Raw genomic sequence first — 18,899 nt, 5'->3', positions numbered from 1 at the left:
ATGGGACATGTTAATAAAAATGACATAAACTTTATTAGGCTTTTTAAAAACGTACATGAAACCTCATCCCGCCAGTGGATGAGGTTTCATGTATTATCTGGAACCCACTGGGGCTCCTGTCTGCCCGCCTTCCTGAAAGTTTAAAATGACCAGGATGACGTCGGGGGTTCTTTCCGACGTCATCCCGCGCCATTTTCCAGTTGGCGAGCGGGCCCCGCCCCCAAATTGCCGACAGGAAAATTCAGGCCCATGGCGTTGCTCATGGTCCTCAAAGGAGATTCAGTTTTCGATAGTAACAGGAGTATTAAACAAGAAAGTTATATTTTTTGCTTTAAGAGGTTAGGTTCTCCCTCTGTCATTGTCAACCAGCCTGAGAAGCTGAAAAATCTCCAAAGGTTACTGTAATGGCTGTGCACATAGGTTATTCATGTTCCATTTTACTGCAATTTAATCCAAATTCTAATTTTAAACAGTTGCTGGTGAGTTGAGTGATTTCCAACTCTGTTGACCAGTGGCCAGCTGTCACAGTAACAGGTTGGAAGTGTACTCCAGTGTTAAGCAGCTGAGAAGCATCATATGCAGATTGTAAAACATGCTCATAATTAAAATTGGGATTGCCTCAGGCTGCCTTCCTTTGTGTTAGTCTTTCCTTGATTCAGTTTCCTCTCTTTTACATATATCTTTCAAAGTTTCATCTTTTCTCTTTCCATTTGTATCTTTCACTATTTTATCTGGTACTCTTGTGTGCTTTCCTCAAGTTCACTTTTGGATGGCCTAAAAATCCATTGTTGAAGAAGCATCATACAGGGCTTAAACACACCAGTGCCCTCTAGCACTGATCCTGCCTGAGTTTATGGAGTCAATGGCAGAAGAACTCATTACCATATGCAGGTTGACCACAAGCTCCACAAAATCTTGGACCCCTATCGCCACCGTGACTGAAAATTCAGGCATCTGCCTGCCAATTCTGGGGTGGGGCCTAGCCCTCTACCCTGGTCTCTTTGACCCTTGAGTGAAAGGCAAATCCTAAAAATGCTTCAGATTATATATGTATGTCCAGGCCATTTCTCTGGCCTGGATCCCACTGATGGGGCCCACACCTGCCCAAGCAGAGCCAGTACATCTCACCTCACTGGATTTACTGGCCTCCCCTGGCACTTTGGGCTGAGTTTTCTGGCTGACGAGCGGGTGGCGGAGCCCGCACGTCAGCGTTTAAAATGTTGCACGCTGACGTCGCATGAGCGTCCCGACGTCAGCGCGCGGTATCGCGATATTTAGGTGGGCTGGTGCGCTATGAAGCGCGACGCACGCCCGCCATTAATTAAAGGCCTTGTTAAGGCCCTTAACTCAGCAATTGGCGCCGATTTTGAGGAGCCTGTGCAAACTTCAGCTCGGCGCACGGGCCCAATGGGCAGGCGGGTAAGTGATTTTTTAACAAACCTCATACACAGGCGGGATATGTGGGCTCAGAGGGGTTGTTCATGTTTTTTCTGAAGCATTTAATGCAGAAAGTGCTTTAAACTTGCCTGTGTGATTGTTGGCAGTTCAGATCGATTTCCAAGAGTTTTCACTGTATTTTGAAGCTTCAGCTCAGCAGTCGGCAGACAGTAATCTTCATCGGGCCTGCAGCTTTCCGGAGGTCTCCATTTAGCCTGGGTATGGGTTCTGACATCTCCACTGGAGGCAGCTCCTCTGAGGAGGAAGGGAGGGATAGAATAAAGAGGAGGCCAGGAGTGCACAATCACCCTCCAGGGGAGCCACCTTTGGAAGGCCAGGTGCAGGCACAAGGGGCACAGGACCAAGAGATTGTCCAAGGTGAAAGGGGCTGCAGAAGATGCCACTATCCTGCTGCCCGGGTATACAGGCGGCGAAGCAGCTAGCTCAATATGACTGAGGTGCAGTGCCGAAGGAGGCTCCGACTGTCAAGGGAGACAGTCAACTACATCTGTCAGATGATTGGCCCTGAAATCTCCCCTGTGTGGGTGGACACCCCATGCCAGCGGCTCTGAAGGTCACAGTTGCCCTCCACTTTTATGCACCTGGCTTCTTCCAGGGCTCGGTAGGTGATCCTTGCGGTGTCTCCCAATGAGCAGTACACACTTTTTTCAAGCAGGTTATAAACGCTCTGTTCAGACAGGCATTGACCTTCATCCACTTCCGCTGCGACCAGGCAAGTCAGGCACAGCGAGCCAGAGGCTTCATGGCCATTGCTGGCTTCCCCCCTGTCCAGGGTGCAATAGACTGCACACATGTGACTATCAAGGTGCCAGCAGGTGAGCCGGGCGCCTTTGTCAACAGGAAGGGCTTCCACTCCATGAATGTGCAGATAGTGTGTGATCACAGGATGCTGATTCTACAAGTCTGTGCAAGGTACCCAGGCAGCTCCCACGACACCTACATCCTCAGACACTCCCAGGTGCCAGGGCTCTTCAGTGCTCCAGCTTGGCTGGATGGTTGGCTGGTGGGTGACAAGGGCTATCCTCTCAGAAGGTGGCTCATGATGCCTCTCCGCCATCCAAGAACAGAAGCTGAGGAGCTCTACAATAGGAGCCGCGGCACCACAAGGGCTGTGGTGGGGAGAACCATCGGTCTTCACAAGATGCGCTTCCGTTGCCTGGAGCGCTCAGGGGCCGCACTCCAGTACCCCCCAGATTGCGTCTCTATGATAGTGGTAGCATGCTGCGCTCTGCACAATCTTGCGCTGGAAAGGGGGATGCAGTTGACGATGAACACCTTGACGCAGTAGATGAGGCTGCAGATGATGAATCCAGCAGTGGCTCAGAGGATGAGAAAGCACAGGGCAATGATGAGGGGCAGCACGCCGACCCGCTACTACACCAAGGAGGCAAGGACACCCAGGACACTTTAATCCAATGAACCTTCAGCTAGATCCACACACATGGATCAGCAGGACCAGCATTGCCTGGTGCTTCCACACGTGGAACTTCGGTGCTACATCTTCCTTCTTATCAACTGCAACTAAGGGCTTAGCACAGAAACATCAATGTCCACTCAAACACTCAAGATATGTCTGCGAAACATACAAATGCAGCACAAAGGAAACACCCTCAGCCATGGTCAGAAAAGTGGACTTTATTCAGTCCAAAATTAAACACAAACGTCGCTCAGACGTACATAACTATTTTTTCCCTAATCTAGGGCCAACACAAAATCACCAGTGACATACCTGTGGAGTGCCTAACGTGCCTTATGCTTTCATTTGCGGGTGCTCGTCTAGGTGCCGCCCCATTGCTCGGAGTGGCTTGTGAGACAGCCTGCTGACTCTGCTGTTCTGTTTGCCTCGATGACCTTGGCGGCCGTCCTCCGGCCCGTGGAGCCTGTGCTGGTCCCGCCTTGGAGGGAGTGGCCAGTTCCAGAACTGGCAGCTCCCCAGTTGTCGCAGCCTCAACGGATGCAACGCTCACTGGCAGAGGAGCGGAAGAGCTGCTGCCCTCATCCGGAGCGCCCTGAGAGGAGCTCGCAGCAATGACAGGCAGCTACTGCGCCGACGTGAGGTCACATTGGACCTCCCTGCTCACCGCAGATGGATGGGCACCGAGCGGCGACACTTGGTGCCCAGAACATCTCCCACATTGCCAGTGACCACCTGTGGCAATAAGTGCTGTGAGGGCTTGCAGGTCAGAGCGTAACCCAATCAGAGGATCCTCAATCCAATTGAAGCCCCTCTCCATGAGACTTGCCAATCTCTCAGTGGAGGATGCCTGAAGCTCTGCCCTGAGGTTCATGCCATCACTGACACTCTGCCTGGACTCCTCCACCACAGAGATCAAGTGAAGCACACTCTCATGCAACCCTGCCAGATGCTCTCATGCACCTTGCCGCTTGTCCTGCAGCTGCTGCATGGCTGACATCTCCAGAGGCACATCATCACTGCCCAACTCAGCGTGTGCCTGGTCCCCTGCAGTCCTCCGGCTGCTGGCGCAATCAGCACTCTCTGTCCGTGCCATCTCCTCCAGCAATTGTGAAGTGCCCTCTCCACTGTGCCCTGGGACACTAGCCGGCGTTATATTCCCCACCAAAATGTTTGTCGCTGCGCTGGTGCCTGGCTCGCTGAAAGGATGTGTCGCAAGTTGCAAGTGATGCCCCTCAGGTGTGGAGGGGGGCGCTCTGGACATGTTGGTGGCGGCCATGCGGTGGTGATGCTGAAATTAACAACAAGGACAGTGCATCAGTTAGCGTTCAGTCAGTAACACCTTTCATCCCTTTCCCCCCCAGCCTCATAAGTCACTCACCCTTCAAGAACCTAAGGAGACGAACATTGGTGAGGTGGTAAATAGTCAAGACGAGGCCCAAACATTATACGTGCATACAGACAGGCTGGTCAGATGGCCTAAGGAATGCCACATGGAATGTTATGTGGATAAGTGTTCGGTTAAGCACTTGGGCAAGACAAGCAAGGTACAGGAATACATGAGTAATGGTAGGACCGTGGGAAGTCACGACGATTACAGGGACCTTGCTGGGCAGACCCATTAAGATAGCAGAACAGGAACATAAGGCATTTAACAAGGTCGAATCCAGACTTGCCTTTATTAGATGAGGAATAGAATGTAGGAAAAGGGAGGTCATGTTGCAAGTGCAGAAAACGCTGTCGAGGCCACAGCTACACTTCTGCGTTCAGTTGTGACCTGTGCTTCATGGGAGGGATGGGATTGGAGTGGGGAGAGTGCAAAGGTTCCTGACCTGGATGCAAGCTGGCCTGGAGAGTTGGAGTTATGAGGAAACAGTGCAAACACTTGCGACATTTGCCGTGGAGCACATGAGATTGACAGGTCACATTATTGACCTTCATACCGTTATGAGGGGCATAGAACGGGTGGACACAAGGCAACATTTCCCCTTGGCGCAGGGATGACTAACGTGGTGGCATTTATTTAAGGTAAGGGGTATGAGGTTGACAGGTGAGGTGCTGAGGACCTTTTGGACAGAGTAATGTGGGACGCACTGGCTGAAAGGGTGGTGGAGGTACAAACCCTCCTAAGATGCAATAAGTCTTTGGATGTGCAGCAGTGATGCCGTGGCATGTTAGGCCATGGGGATAGTGGTCACAAATGGGATAAAGCGACTTTGGAAGGTGCTAAAGACGCGCAACCTCAAGGGGCCGAGGGACCTTTGTGTATGACCCACACGTCTGACTGTATCAGTCTGTGAATGAGCAGTGTTGCTGCATTAATGATTGCAGCAACATCAGTGCTTTGGATGGTGGGGAGACAGAGAGGATGGGACTGTGGCCCTCAAATACCTGGCCGCTGCATCCCAGCCTCGCCGACACCTCCGACCTGGCCGCCTGCCTCCTCCCTAGCTCCATGGCCTGCTCCTCATACATGGTGAGGCGCTGCAGCACGCAAATGCTCCCAGCTATTGTTCTCAGTTTTTGCCTGCAGAACAGAGAAGAGCATTTATTGGGGCAGATCGCTCATGTACTCTGCACGTGCATGCCGCACCCCAACCACAGTGGTCCATCTGAGGCCTCCAGTGGCTCCTGTCCACACGACTGGTGATCAGTCCCCAGAAGATAGTACCCCCTCCCCCAACGGCCACCTTGGACACATTCGGCGTCCATCACTTTGAATAACACACGGGTCTTAGCGCCCATGGCAAGGAGGCGCAACTAGGTGTGGCGCCAAGGCCAGCAGGTGGCTCTTGGCCACGACACCTTGAGGCTCCCCTTCCACCATCTCATCACCATCAATATGTTGAAGTTCTCAGTATGTGTCTAGCTGCCTCCCCTGCAGGTTGCTCCCAGACTAGTCAAATGCGACAAACACCAACATATGCTGCGGGGAGAACCCATCTTCTCCTCAACCGCTAAGGCTGATGTAAGCATGGTCACTATCTGTTTGCCCACCCAGCGTGCGCCAAATGCCCAATGCAGCAACGACACTAAGACTTGGGGACGGGGGAGGGGTGGGGGGCTCAAAGGCTAAGGCTACCTGCTGGGTCAAATGGCCAAGGCTGACATGGTACTCACCCTTCCAGAGTGCAGCAAATCATTGAAGCGCTTGCGGCACTGTGTTCCTGTGCGCCGCACATCGTCATGGGAGCTTACAGCCTCCGCCACCTCCTGCCACGTCTGCCTGGTGACGTGGGGGGCCCTCCTCCTCCCATCCTCTGGATACAAAATATCTTGACGGCTGGAAACCTCTTGGAGGAGGACAGCAAGGCAGGTATTGGAGAACCGAGGGGCACAGTGGCCCCCCGCTGGCCTACCTTGCAGCCTGCCCCCCTCCTCCTCCTCTGCCCTCAAACCGCCATGTCCTTCCCTATGAGTGGCCATGGTGAGCTGCCTCAAGGAGGCTGCCTGGCCACTCTTTATACAGACTGCCGGTTCCCCATTGGAACCAGCGGCCTGAACACACCCGACGCCGATTCGATTTTCCCGTTGTACACGGGAGTCGCAAACCCGCTGGGCGGGCCTTAATTGGCCCGCCCGCGCAAAATGGCAGCGCGGCCCGTTTTGGCAGCGGCGATCGGCTGCCCACCCGCCCGTCAAGGGCAAAATTCAGCCCTTTGGGTCCTGGCTGAGTAAAAGGAGTAGGAACTTTCAATGTAGAGAGTCCCCAGCCTTGGCTCTGCTGTCTTGCCTTCATTTACCTTCTGAGGGGCAGACATAGCCTTGTAAAATATATTTCAGTAAAACTGGAGTACAGGAGTCATTGTATTCATCCATCCAGCAGCATTTTATATACACAGTCATAGTCAGCCACTGCAGATGCTTATGTACAGATGTAAGCAGTGTTATTTTCCTGTAGTTATTTTCCTTTTCCACAAGTTCCTGTACACAAGTGTTTATACAATTCTCATGGTGGCTTTTAATGTTCGTAAAATCCCCCCTTTCTGGCTGCATTTTCCTTGGAACATTAAGAGCTCAACTGGATTCTTTCCAGAAGTATCCAATGTTTAATGCAGGCATTTGTCCCACAGGCACCCTTATGTGGCGAAGAGGAAACGGCAGAAATCTGGCTTAATCTGGTCATCGCTGCTTCGGCAAGAAACTGGCGGAACCCCTGTGGAACTTCAGCCCCAAAGTTTTAAAGTTGCATGGTGAGAAAATCATTATGTTACATTCTGCAGTCTGAATCTGCACACATTCGGACTGCAGCATCTAGGGAAATGCAGTCAAAATTAAAACCTATGAAAAATATCAGCTGCCTTGAAGCAATGTAAGTATGAATAGATAATTATTGATAAATGTACCCATGTTGTTGCGCTTTATGTCATTTTTTGATGGTGTTATTTTGTTTAAAAATTTATTTTGGACTTTAAAATATTCAGTCACATTAAAGTTGGCAAATGAACAGACTTGAGGACTCTTTTTGAGAGAATTTGATTGACTCACATCTTTTTGTCAGGTTTTCCTGATCTTTCAGGATTTCTTGTTTGCAAAGTTACCTAGGATTTCGGCATTGGCGGATTTCTAGCCACTTTCCTCATTCTGAGACATGACTTTCACATATTATAGCAAGATTGATGGACCTTATGATACAAGAATAATACCAATGACCTTAAGTTGCAGGCTGATAAATATCTCTTATTAATGGATGGGTGCCAGGAACTTTCGATAAGTATTGTACAAACATGTTTCATTTACCCAGCATAAAGTCCTTTTCGTGTAGCTCATGCATAGAAAAACAATTGGCTCCTAAATGCCACTTCAGTCTTCAAAAATGTCTGCACGTCAAAGTCATTGTTATGTAGCTGTAGATTAGGGTTTGATTAACAGTGCGATCGATAAATAAAGCAGGACTGCAGCTCTTAAATACTATCCCGTGATTTTCACTGTAAAGTGTGTGTAAATGTATTTTTGGCATCACTATCTAATTCATGCATTACAAAAGGCATTCGAGTGAGTTATCAAAACTTTTTAGTACCTGTGGAATCAGACACCAGCCCGAGTCACTGTGTTAGGGTGAAAAAAGTAAGAAACAGAAAAAATGTTGGACAAAAAAGAAATTAGCTGCCATGAAAATGAATAGGCAATATCAATACTTGGTTTAAAGCTTAACCCTTGCTTTTATGAGCTTCCTCTGTTTACCTCGCTATGGTTTCTATCTTGAAGGAAGTTCTGTACTGAAGGAGGTTCAATTGGATAACTTCTGAAAACTGGCGCAGTGATCACCATGCATGATTGTTAAGCACCCATTGTTTGCATTGCAGGTAGGATCCAGATGAATGTCTGTGGACTATTGAAACTCTAAACTAGCATGTATAAGCACCCAAACTGCATAGAACAGCCAGAAGAAATAATCCAGCAACCAATTTATAACGGGTTGATTATCTCTTTAATTAATTCTGGCAGGGCATTCTTCATGCTGCTTAATAAGTGTTCAACTGTGGGAGGTTAAGAGATGGTGTAAGCCACAGCGTGAAGCTGCAAACTGGCAGTTCTGGCATCAAATCAGCATTATATGCTGATTGATGCCACAATCTCCTTCTCTTTATGCTGCTGGTGGTTGTGAGATGTGTGTGAGCTAAACCCTTTACAGAAATGGGGCTGGGGCAATTCCAGTAGGAAGTGTCTTGGGTGCCTCAGCATGTAACTGATTTTATTCATACAGTTCAAAAAATACATCAATTAATGAGGTCTGACCTTCTCTCAACATCCAGGTGGATCCTGTATCTCTAACATCACTTGGAAAAGTTCTGAAAATCTCGAAGCATTAGACTAAAAATCTACACCGATGTTGAAAGCTTTTAACTGATGGATTCCCAACTTTACAAAACACAGTGAGTCATTAATAGCTGATTATGTGTCATATCAAATGCAGGAATTTAAGACAATAACAAGATTAACTACCTGGGAATTAGACATAGTCCATCAAGGACCATAAGCATCTCTCTCCATTAGACGTAGACAAGCTTGAGGGACAATACTCCATATCAAGCATGGGGCAAGACAAGGAGGCAGGCCGCCATGACTTATCACAGTCGGTACAGGGGTTGAACCTATGCTGTTGGTATCATTCTGCACCACATTCTAGCCATCTAAATAACCGACCCAAAACATAAATGCTAAAACCTACAAAGTGGTCAGGTAAATTATCACGGACAGGAAGAACTAGTGGAAGTCACTGATGTGAATTATTTCAATCAGTTTTAATGCAGCATTGGGAAAGACCAGGGAGGAAGATACTCTTCACTCCATGGCTTATTGTATATAGCATGCTCTTGTTGACTTAATAATTGAAGAAATTGGAAGAAAATAGATTCTAACATGAAACGTAATTTTCCATGCCCATTGGCGTCAGGTGTCATGGCAAGTGTGAGCGGACAATATGCCGGGATGACCAAAAATTGGTTTCACGCCTTGTGAAACCATTTTGCAATCGTCCGCTCCGCCCATCAATGGCAGCTCTGTGACTTCAATATAACAACTCTTGTGCAGCTGCTAAACAGTAGATCATAACAACATTGAGTGAGCAAAAGTTTGTTCGTGGATGTCAAGGAATGGAGAAAACATGCTTGGGTTGAGGTTGCACCTGCACTGCTCCCCTGCTGAACATGCTGGAAATGGCTGAAGCTAGCCAGCTGGGAGGGAAAAGAAGGAAACGGCCAAGGCGCCACCCCAAGAATTATAGAAGGTGGCACAAGGGGCCCATTTTATAACATTGGTCTTATTGGAACAGACAGAGGCTCTGTTGCCACAAGGCCTACCTGATAACCATGACTGGGGTTGCAGCCATTCTATTGGAAACCAGATGAAGCAGGAATCCCCAAAAACAGCTGCAGATTTCCAAGTACAAAGCATTTACCATCCAATTTAAGATATAAAAGGCAGTAAACAGTCTCAGACTCGAGGAGGGTAAGGCTGGATTAAGTAGCGCCTGCTTGCTGGGTGCAATGTGTGCCCTTTAGGTTCTAAAATAGTACCCTCACAGTTTTGACATGATGCCTGCCGGACACCAGCCTGGTTTAGGGCTTAACACGCACACGCTCACCGACAACCAGAAATGTGTGGTTGCTCAATGCTCCAACCAGTGTTCTCTCTTAACCTCAGATGGGTGAACAAATGTTAAGTATGAAGAGAGGTTCTCCTCCACGTCCCACCTTCCCTGCACCACCCCCCTCACCCCCAAAATCAACTTACAGCTAAGTTGCTGATGGATTTCTTCAGCTTTTGCTGCAATCCTACATGATTTTTGTTTTCTGTGTGGGGTGGGGGGAGGTTCACAGAGTTATTTCAAGTTTCAAGTCTTTACAAGAATTCATGTGGCAGCCTCTGAAGTACCTTTTTCCGACTTCAACTCTTCTGCACAAGCCAAATCGCTGCCAGATACCTATGGCCTTATACATCTTCCTCTTGGCATTGAGCATGACTGGGAGAATGGCAAGAGGCCATGCAGAGCAGGACAAACTACTAGAAGAGAGAGGAGTAGGAGGGGAGAGAGGAGAGAATGAAAAGGAAGGGGAAGAGATGGAAGAGGAAGGCAAGCTGCAACTGAGATAGCCACTTCCTACTCAGGATGTACATGAAGAGCTAATATAAGTGCGCTATCAGTATCTTCGACCACAACTCCCATTTGCCAACAGATCCACATTACTTACCTTCCCTTGCAGTCACTGACCATCACAGTGTCCTCTTGACCAGAATACAAAAATAAATGCCAATGTAAAATAAGCATTCCAGACCAAATCTATCAATTAAATCATGCCATAGTGGAAACAAATTTAAATAATGACCCTTGTGCATTCCCTTAGTGCCTGTCTTCCATGTGCCTTTGCTTGTCCTGGTTCTCCACAAAGTGCTACTCCAATGGCTAAATCGTGGTTGGTAGAAGGCTGCTGAATTTCAGTGGAGCAGCCTGTAGAAGGGCTTAGAAGGCCTGGATTTAGACTGCACCATCTTGGCATGGGCAGTAGCAGTCTGAGCTGACTGGCAACAGCAATGGCACTGGTGGAATTGCCAGTGGGGGTAGCTTGGCAGGGTTCACAAATTCTGTTACCCTGAGAGAGGACAGAAGATTTTATGTTCCATTGAGCCACTGCCACACTCTGGGAGTGTGCCAGCAATCCTAGTTAATCTGTTGCAGGACAGATTGCTGAACTGCTGTGGGACCCTGAAAATCCCTTGAACACTGGTATATGTAGCCTTGATGGTAGCAGACTGAGCTTGCATGACAGCTGCCTGAATTTCCACTGCAGCACTCAGACTGTTGGTGGGAGCTGCTGTGCTGCATTGTGACTTCAGAATTTTTACAGTGCCCATCGTCTCTGCAACTGCTCTCCAAATGAGCAGTTCGCTGAGTGCCATTCTCCTGCCTTCTTCCTTTCCAAATAACAGTCTAATTTCCTTTTGAATGCCTCGATTGAAACTGCCTCCATCACACTCTCAGGCAGTGCATTCCAGACCCTAACCACCCACTGCATGAAGAAGTTGCTGCATCATGCTTGGGTCCTCAAGTGTATTGAGGGATGTTGGTCACCAGTTCCATGCTGGAAAGATTGGGCTTCCAATCTTTGTGCAAATCCCTGTGTCAAGTTATGCCAGACCCTTCCATGAACTTTGACATTGCATGCAGGCCTTCTGTCAAGCTTTCCAATGCTCCATGCAATTTGTTGTGTACACACCCAGCAGTATTCTTCTGTAGCCTGGCTCATCAAAGTCTCTATCTGAGTCCTCTGCAACAGAGCACATGTGTGACCTCACACACTTGTGAAGTAGCATGTGGCTGCAGCCCACTTATGTCCAGTGACTCCACGTGCAGATCCTACCTCAATGCTATCATCTAAGATACATGAAGTGTCAGTATCTGAGCTGGTGGCTGCAAGTGTGAAATCAAGTGATGGTGCATCTCCATCAGCCCTGTCATCTTGGTCTTCTTCCACTGTCTGGCTAGGTTGCAGTTCTTGGGTGTCTGAAAGGAGAAAGGGACAGAGGTAAGGTATAATAAGAGGAAGGGGGAAAGTAAGAAGTGAATGCATGCACCATCTATAATTTGTAAGTCAGGAGAGATTGTGAGATGACAGGGAAATGAGATGCAAGAAGGTGGAATAGTTACGAGTATAACTTTGATTGCCACTGGTCAAGGCCTCAGCAATGGCCCTTCCGATCATGGCCAGCATCATCTCTCCATGGGGGTTAGGATGCTCAAGCACATGCCTCTCCCCCTCCAGTTAGTTCCTACTGCCTCTGGATGTGTGCTGCCATTTCCTGTAAGAGGGAAGTGTGTCGGTGAGTGTTATATAATATGTTTGGATGATGTCCTCCTCTGTGTTGCCCCTGTTCATTCTCCCTGTCTTGCTGCTGGCCAAGGAGAATGGAAACTACAATGCCCATGACTGGGAGAAAATGGTCTGAGCAGAACCTTTGAAGTGCAAACTAGGGCTTTCACCCTGCACGCACCACACCACTCCCTGTAGACTTCACCAACCTTACATAACAATACAAACCACCAAGTACTTCTACTAACTCAGCAGCAAGTAGAAATAAAGCAGCAACTTAAGAACGGTTGCTGATCCCTTTAAATAGTGCTCGGTGGGGTCCTTCCTGCTACATGAATGTATATTCAGTGTACGAGGTCAGCTGGAGCATTGAGGTTGAAAATTGCACTGCTACAGTCAAATTAGCATTACACGCTACTGACCTGTCCAAAATAGTGTCTGGCACAGCAAGCGCCAGAAGTGCGCACACGTGGCACAGATGCCATTTTGGACACAAAGCAGCACCTGTTGTGCTGAAAATATGAAATGCTATGGAGGAGCTGAATTTTGTGGTCAAAAAATTTATATTATCGTAAAGGCATTGTCAAATATATTGTTTAACAATTGCAGTTTTTGTCTGTAAAATTCTGGACGCTTCCCCAGGTTGCAAGGAAAGTAATTTTAAAATCTAGAATGTTCCTCTTTTGCAGCACTGCTATATTATGTGGAATATTATTTTGGATGAGCGTATACACAGTATTAGCAGGTAAGGGACAAGATATGTTTGACTTTATATTAGACCTTATTTATAAATTGAAAGAACAATGCCAACTTACATTTATATAGCGCTTTTAATGTAGTAAATTGGCCCAAGGCATTTCACAAGAATATTATCAAACAAAATTTGACATCAAACCACATTGGGAGATATTAAGATGGGTGACCAAAAGCTTGGGTCAACGAGGTAGGTTTTAAGGCACACCTTAAAGGAGGAGAGAAAGATAGAGAGGCAGAGATATTTTGGGAGGAAATTACAGAGTTTCAGGCCTTGGTAACTGAAGGCATGAACGCCAGTGGTAGAGTGATGAAAATTGGGAATGCGCAACCGTCTAGAGGGGAAGTCTTATGGTGCAGTTAGAATATAAGCAGCAGAGGTAGGATATTTACAGCAACATAATGATGAAGTTCCGTATGGATGCTGCTAAATTTCAGGAAAAAGTAGTTGATTACATAGTAACGTAGATGATAAGGAGATAGGCTGTTTGAGTCAACCAATTTGTCGGTGTTTATCCACCATACGAGCAGCAGTTCTAATCCCATGTGTCCATCCTATTTCCATAGCCTTTCACTCTCTTTTCCTTCAACCACATATAACCTATTCTTGAATGTAATATTGGGGTTGATTCCTAATCCCAAGTGAGTTTCAGGCTTGCAGGGGATGAGGTGAATGTCAGATGGGCATGTTTCAAGCCTGGGGTATTTTAACTTAACAAGTTATATTTAAACGCTGCTGGTCCAGAGTCCACCTGGAACAAGTGGAAGAGGACACTGAGTGATGCCGGGCACAGGGTTTCAGAAGGGTCTCCTGGGAAAGAAAGGGAAGAATTCAGGATAGTCAAAATGGTAACTATCCTTGTGGCACCTGGAGGAGTGCCATCCTCTTGGGGCACCACTGGAAAATTGTGCTGCTCAGCCACAGATCAAGGAGTGTGAAGCGGGAGGCTTGGTTATGCTCCCTCCCGCTTCAGAAACATTTCAATGCATGGTATGTTGCTATTTCAAGCACTGACCCTGCTCTGCCCATTTAGTGGAATGGGCCTCCATTCCCTCTAGCTCCTGGGTAAAAAGCATTCCCTGGACACTACAGAACAGACTAATGGGCTCCTCTAAGTCAGCACTTTTGAAACGTGTTGGGAATGAGCAAGGAATGCAGTGATTAGATGTTTCAACTCTAATTTGACTTCAATATGCTTTAAAATAATGCTTCTAAAATCAGCACAATGCCCATTCGTTTTAGTTCTCTGAATTTGTCCAATATGGTGTTTTGTCTGCTACAAACACATGCATTATAAATGGAGCTAATTGTAATTCTATCTGGGGAGTCAAATTAAGTAATTGGATGCTTGACTGCTGTTGCTTAAACATAAAATCTTTTGCATGGCTATAGATTTCTGTACGGCAATATTGTATTGAAAACAAAAAGAATTTATTTTAATATATTGTATTATTTTGCAGCTGATGTGAATAACTGTGGGAACGCTGATCTTGTGTGTCACATGCACGCAGAGTGCCAGAAAACTTTCGAAGCGAGCTTTTTCTGTGTGTGCAAAGCAGGGTACCTTGGAAATGGAACACAGTGTACTGATATTGATGAGTGTACAGCAAATGTAAATGAATGCCATGCAAAGGCAGCTTGTGTAAATTCTCCAGGTTCTTACAACTGCTTGTGCAAACCTGGGTACACAGGAAACGGATTTGGATGTAATGATGTAGATGAATGTTTTACAGACAATGGTGGTTGCCACATCAGTGCCACTTGCATCAACACAGCTGGAAGTTGGACTTGTCATTGCAATGCGGGGTTCTCTGGCAATGGGTTCACTTGCAGTGATGTAAATGAGTGCTCGAAGCCCGGCATTTGTCATTGGAATGCAACATGCACCAACACTCATGGCTCCTATTTATGCACTTGCAACGCAGGGTATAAAGGAAATGGCATATACCTGTGTTTGGACGTAGATGAATGTACGGAGATACCAGGAATCTGTTTATCAGCACAAGGGTGGAAAGGATGCAAGAATCTACCCGGCTCATACCAGTGTACATGTTCCATAGGTTTTCATGCACATGATAACAAATGTACTGACATTGATGAGTGTGCTCGTCAGATCTGCAGTCCATTTTCTATCTGCATCAATCAACCAGGTTCTTATAGATGCCACTGTAAAAGAGGATTTAGAGGAAATGGATTGACATGTGTGGACATCAACGAGTGTGCTGGCACAAACGATTGCCACTCTCAAGCAAAGTGCCAGAACTTTTTGGGCAGCTACATTTGTAACTGTAAATCAGGCTTCACAGGAAATGGGACTACTTGCTTTGATATTGATGAGTGCAATGAGTTTGCAAACTGTCCTGCTGTGTCTTCCTGTATTAATACAGAAGGTTCCTATCATTGCGACTGTGGCAATGGTTTCATCCTGAATGACAGCAAGTGTGTTGATGTTGATGAATGCTCTGCTGGTGTCTGTGACAGTAATGCCATCTGCACCAATCTCCAAGGATCCTTTTCTTGTAGTTGCAACAGGGGTTATAACGGAAATGGTACTGTGTGTAAGGATGTTGATGAATGCCTCATAAACAATGGAGGGTGTCACTCAAACAGCATTTGTATAAATGAGGTTGGGACTTACACATGCACATGTAAAAGAGGCTTTTCTGGCGATGGGAACATCCAGTGTGAAGACATTGATGAATGCAAAGTTAACAATGGTGGCTGTTTGAACAATGCAACATGTATAAACACGCTGGGATCTTCCTTTTGTGCATGTCCTGATGGATTTGAGCTTGTAAATAGCACTATTTGCATAGATATTGACGAATGCAGGATAATAAATGCACCCTGCCAGACAAATGAACAGTGTTTGAACACTTTGGGATCTTATCATTGTCAATGCAAATCTGGGTTTTCAAAAGTGAATGGCATTAGCTGTAATGACATTGATGAATGTCTCAACAACCCATGTGATCAGAAAGCTACGTGTTCTAATACATTTGGCTCATTCATCTGTGAGTGTGGTTTTGGGTTTGAAGGAAATGGCTTCACCTGCAAAGACATGGATGAATGCAACTTCCCTAGACTCTGTCATGCAAATACGTTGTGCATTAATACTGCAGGAAGTTATATCTGTCAATGTCAAGAAGGCTTCACAGAGGATGGTCAGCAGTGTGATGATGTAAATGAATGCAGCCTAAATGACACTTGTCCATCAGGCACCATTTGCATCAATTCATTGGGATCATATGTTTGTTCCTGTTCTAATGGTACCCTTGTGGTCAATGGCACATGTGTGACACAGAGTAATAATTGTGTTCCACCTTGCCATGATCAGGCGTTGTGCCATCGTGCTGGAAGCATCTATCAATGTGTTTGTGATGTTGGATTTCAGGCCAATAATTCTAACTGTATTGATGTAGATGAATGTAGAGAGGAAGATATTTGCCCAGACAATCACACAGCTTGTGTAAACATACCTGGCTCATATAACTGTGTCTGCAAAATTGGCTTCAGTAAGAATGGATCTTCATGCACAGGTATGTAATTATTACTTATTGCTATTTTTTGCGTTTTGTAATTTCTGCTGTAAAAAAATGATACTACAAATGTTACACGGCCCTCTTTATCCTAGATAGCCACCTGTATTGGCTGACCATTTGCCATTACCATTGCTGACAGTTACAATTGTGCAACTTATATTAAGCATGCCAGTTATCTTGGGCAGTTCATGCAGCTGTTTGGAGTCACTTTTCATCTGCCTCTGTCCAGTGCTGTTCACCCTGCAGCACTGTTTTAATGTACATTGATTAAAAAAAGGAATCTAGTTGAGTTTAGACAACTCACGACTTTCAGGCCAACTGTACTCAGCAGATACATTTCCTTCTTTCAATCACCCCACTATTAAATGCTAATGACATTCACAAATGGGATTTACAGGAACTTGAAACTGACAAGCAGTTTTACACATGTCACAAAACTCTCTGTTGGCCCATAAAACTTGACAAAATTCCTGACACTCTTATTAAATGTGGTGGCACTGGTATTGCAGATATTTTGGGAGCTCACCTGTCATAAAATCTGTCAAATGTTATACTACCTCCAACAAACAGAAATAATGATGACTTACTCTGATAAAGGCCCTTAGTGCCTGTCTTGTGTTTATTTTCCTGGTTTTCCAATGAAGTGTTTTACCATTAACTACGGCTTGGAAGGCTGCTGAGCTTCTATTGAGGATACCATATGACCTTAGTGGATGACCTCAAGCAGCTCTTGAGCTTGAGGGCCTGGCTATAGCATCTTGGCATTGTCTGGAGCAGTTTGGCCCAGTGACTGTGTAGCATCGACAAGGGCACAGTCAGAGTGGGTAGCAGAGGAGCAGGTGTGCTAATGTCTGGAGAGAGGATAGCAGGTTCTGCTCCCATGGAGCTAAGGCCAAACTCTTCGGAATGTACCTCAACACTTCTGTGACCATCTGTAAGAAGGGAGTGCCTGAGTGACATGATATTCTGGGAATCCATGTCAACACAGGCTCTGAGAGACAAGTGGTCAACTGTCTGAGCTTGCATAACAATTGTGAAAGGGTTGTCAGAAGATACTCCATGACGGTGGGTGCCACTATTGTATTGATGGAGGTGACCATTTGGTACATGTTAGGTAGAATGGCTTCCATGTTCTGCGCAATCCCTGGAAACAAGTTAGAGCTGGACACTTCCATGCTTTGTGATATTGTGCTCAATCTCATTGGTAGGCTGCCTTCTTTGTTAGGTTGAGTGCCCTCTAAAGTCAGAGTTATTTAGCAATCTTGCCCCCTGGTGAACTGATGCCTGTGGTGTCCTGGCCCCTTGCCCTACTTCCTGCACATTTGTGGTGGGCAATTCATCACATGAAGACCTCTCCTGTGGCCTAGCCTCTGAAGTACACGTGGCGTTAATATCTGAGCTTGTGCTTGTGAGGGTGAAGTCTAGTAACTGATACTGCATTAGCAGGAAACCTTGCTGTTACTCAATTGGCATAGGTTTGTCCATGTCTTCAATGCCGGAAATGCAAGAAAGGGATAAATGCTGGCTTTTAGTGTGAAGGGAGACCAGAGAAAGACAAGTAGCTGAAGAAAGCATCTGCTATTTGTCAAGTAATGTATACAGGGTGATATAGAAGTAATATGGGAAATAGAAGATAAGATGTGAAGAAACCCTGGGCAATATTGCTTCCAGAGTTGTCAGTCACCACGACCATGACTTTTCCATTGCTCATGATGACCAACACACTTTCTTTGAAAAGGGAGAGGGTTTGAAGGCCAGCTTGGTGTCCTCCACTGGCAGCCCACCATCCACCTTTGGGTGTGATCGAATTGCTAGGCTATTCTTCTTGGCCAGTTTAAAAGTGGTTGAGAAACGTCCAATTACAATATGGCCAGATGAATCCTTCTTGACAACATTTTGGGTTGGGGTTGATAATTTATAGGAACATCTGGCTTCCACTCTTCACCCCAGCAATGAAATGTCAAAAGAATCAGGAAAGTTTGACCATATTGGAATGTCTCAAAGAGATGCTGTTGGTGGATAGAAAAAATCAGAGTAAATTGACAACATGATTATGTCACAATGTCTACTCATCAATTTTGTCACTGCATCTGAATAATAGAGATGTGGAGGTTGCGAAGGAAGGACAGTAGAGTGCCTGACATAAAATGCACAGTAGCATGCAGTTCACTATTCACGAGTATAGTGTGTGTTCAGCAAGTCAACAGCTGGCAATATTCTGCAACTGTGTGTGAAGTGTAAAGTACAACAATAGATTAACATAAAGCAGAGCTATTTGGTCCCCAGATAAAGCTGGCAAGCTCGATGATTAGTTTATTTTGGGTTTAACCCATCCCATGTGATGTAACTTCTGCACAACATCATGCCCATACCCGCCTTCTAAGCAGTTGCGTATCTCCTGGGAGAGGAGAAAGACTTAG

At 46.3% G+C, this 18,899-nt stretch overlaps 1 protein-coding gene across 1 annotated transcript; it reads left to right on the top strand.

Annotated features, from left to right (window-relative positions):
• The first annotated feature begins 12,867 nt into the window (after positions 1-12,867).
• On the top strand, positions 12,868-18,118 carry LOC144689814 (uncharacterized). Its single transcript, XM_078557214.1, has one exon. It carries the CDS (start codon positions 14,439-14,441, stop codon positions 16,482-16,484), a length of 2,046 nt encoding a protein of 681 aa, XP_078413340.1. The 5' UTR covers positions 12,868-14,438; the 3' UTR covers positions 16,485-18,118.
• Positions 18,119-18,899: the final 781 nt, after the last annotated feature.

This window comes from Cetorhinus maximus, chromosome 14, assembly GCF_964194155.1.
Source record: "Cetorhinus maximus chromosome 14, sCetMax3.hap1.1, whole genome shotgun sequence".
NCBI lineage: Eukaryota > Metazoa > Chordata > Chondrichthyes > Lamniformes > Cetorhinidae > Cetorhinus > Cetorhinus maximus.
Note: the sequence above shows the minus strand (reverse complement) of the source record. Positions and strands in the feature narration are given on the sequence as shown.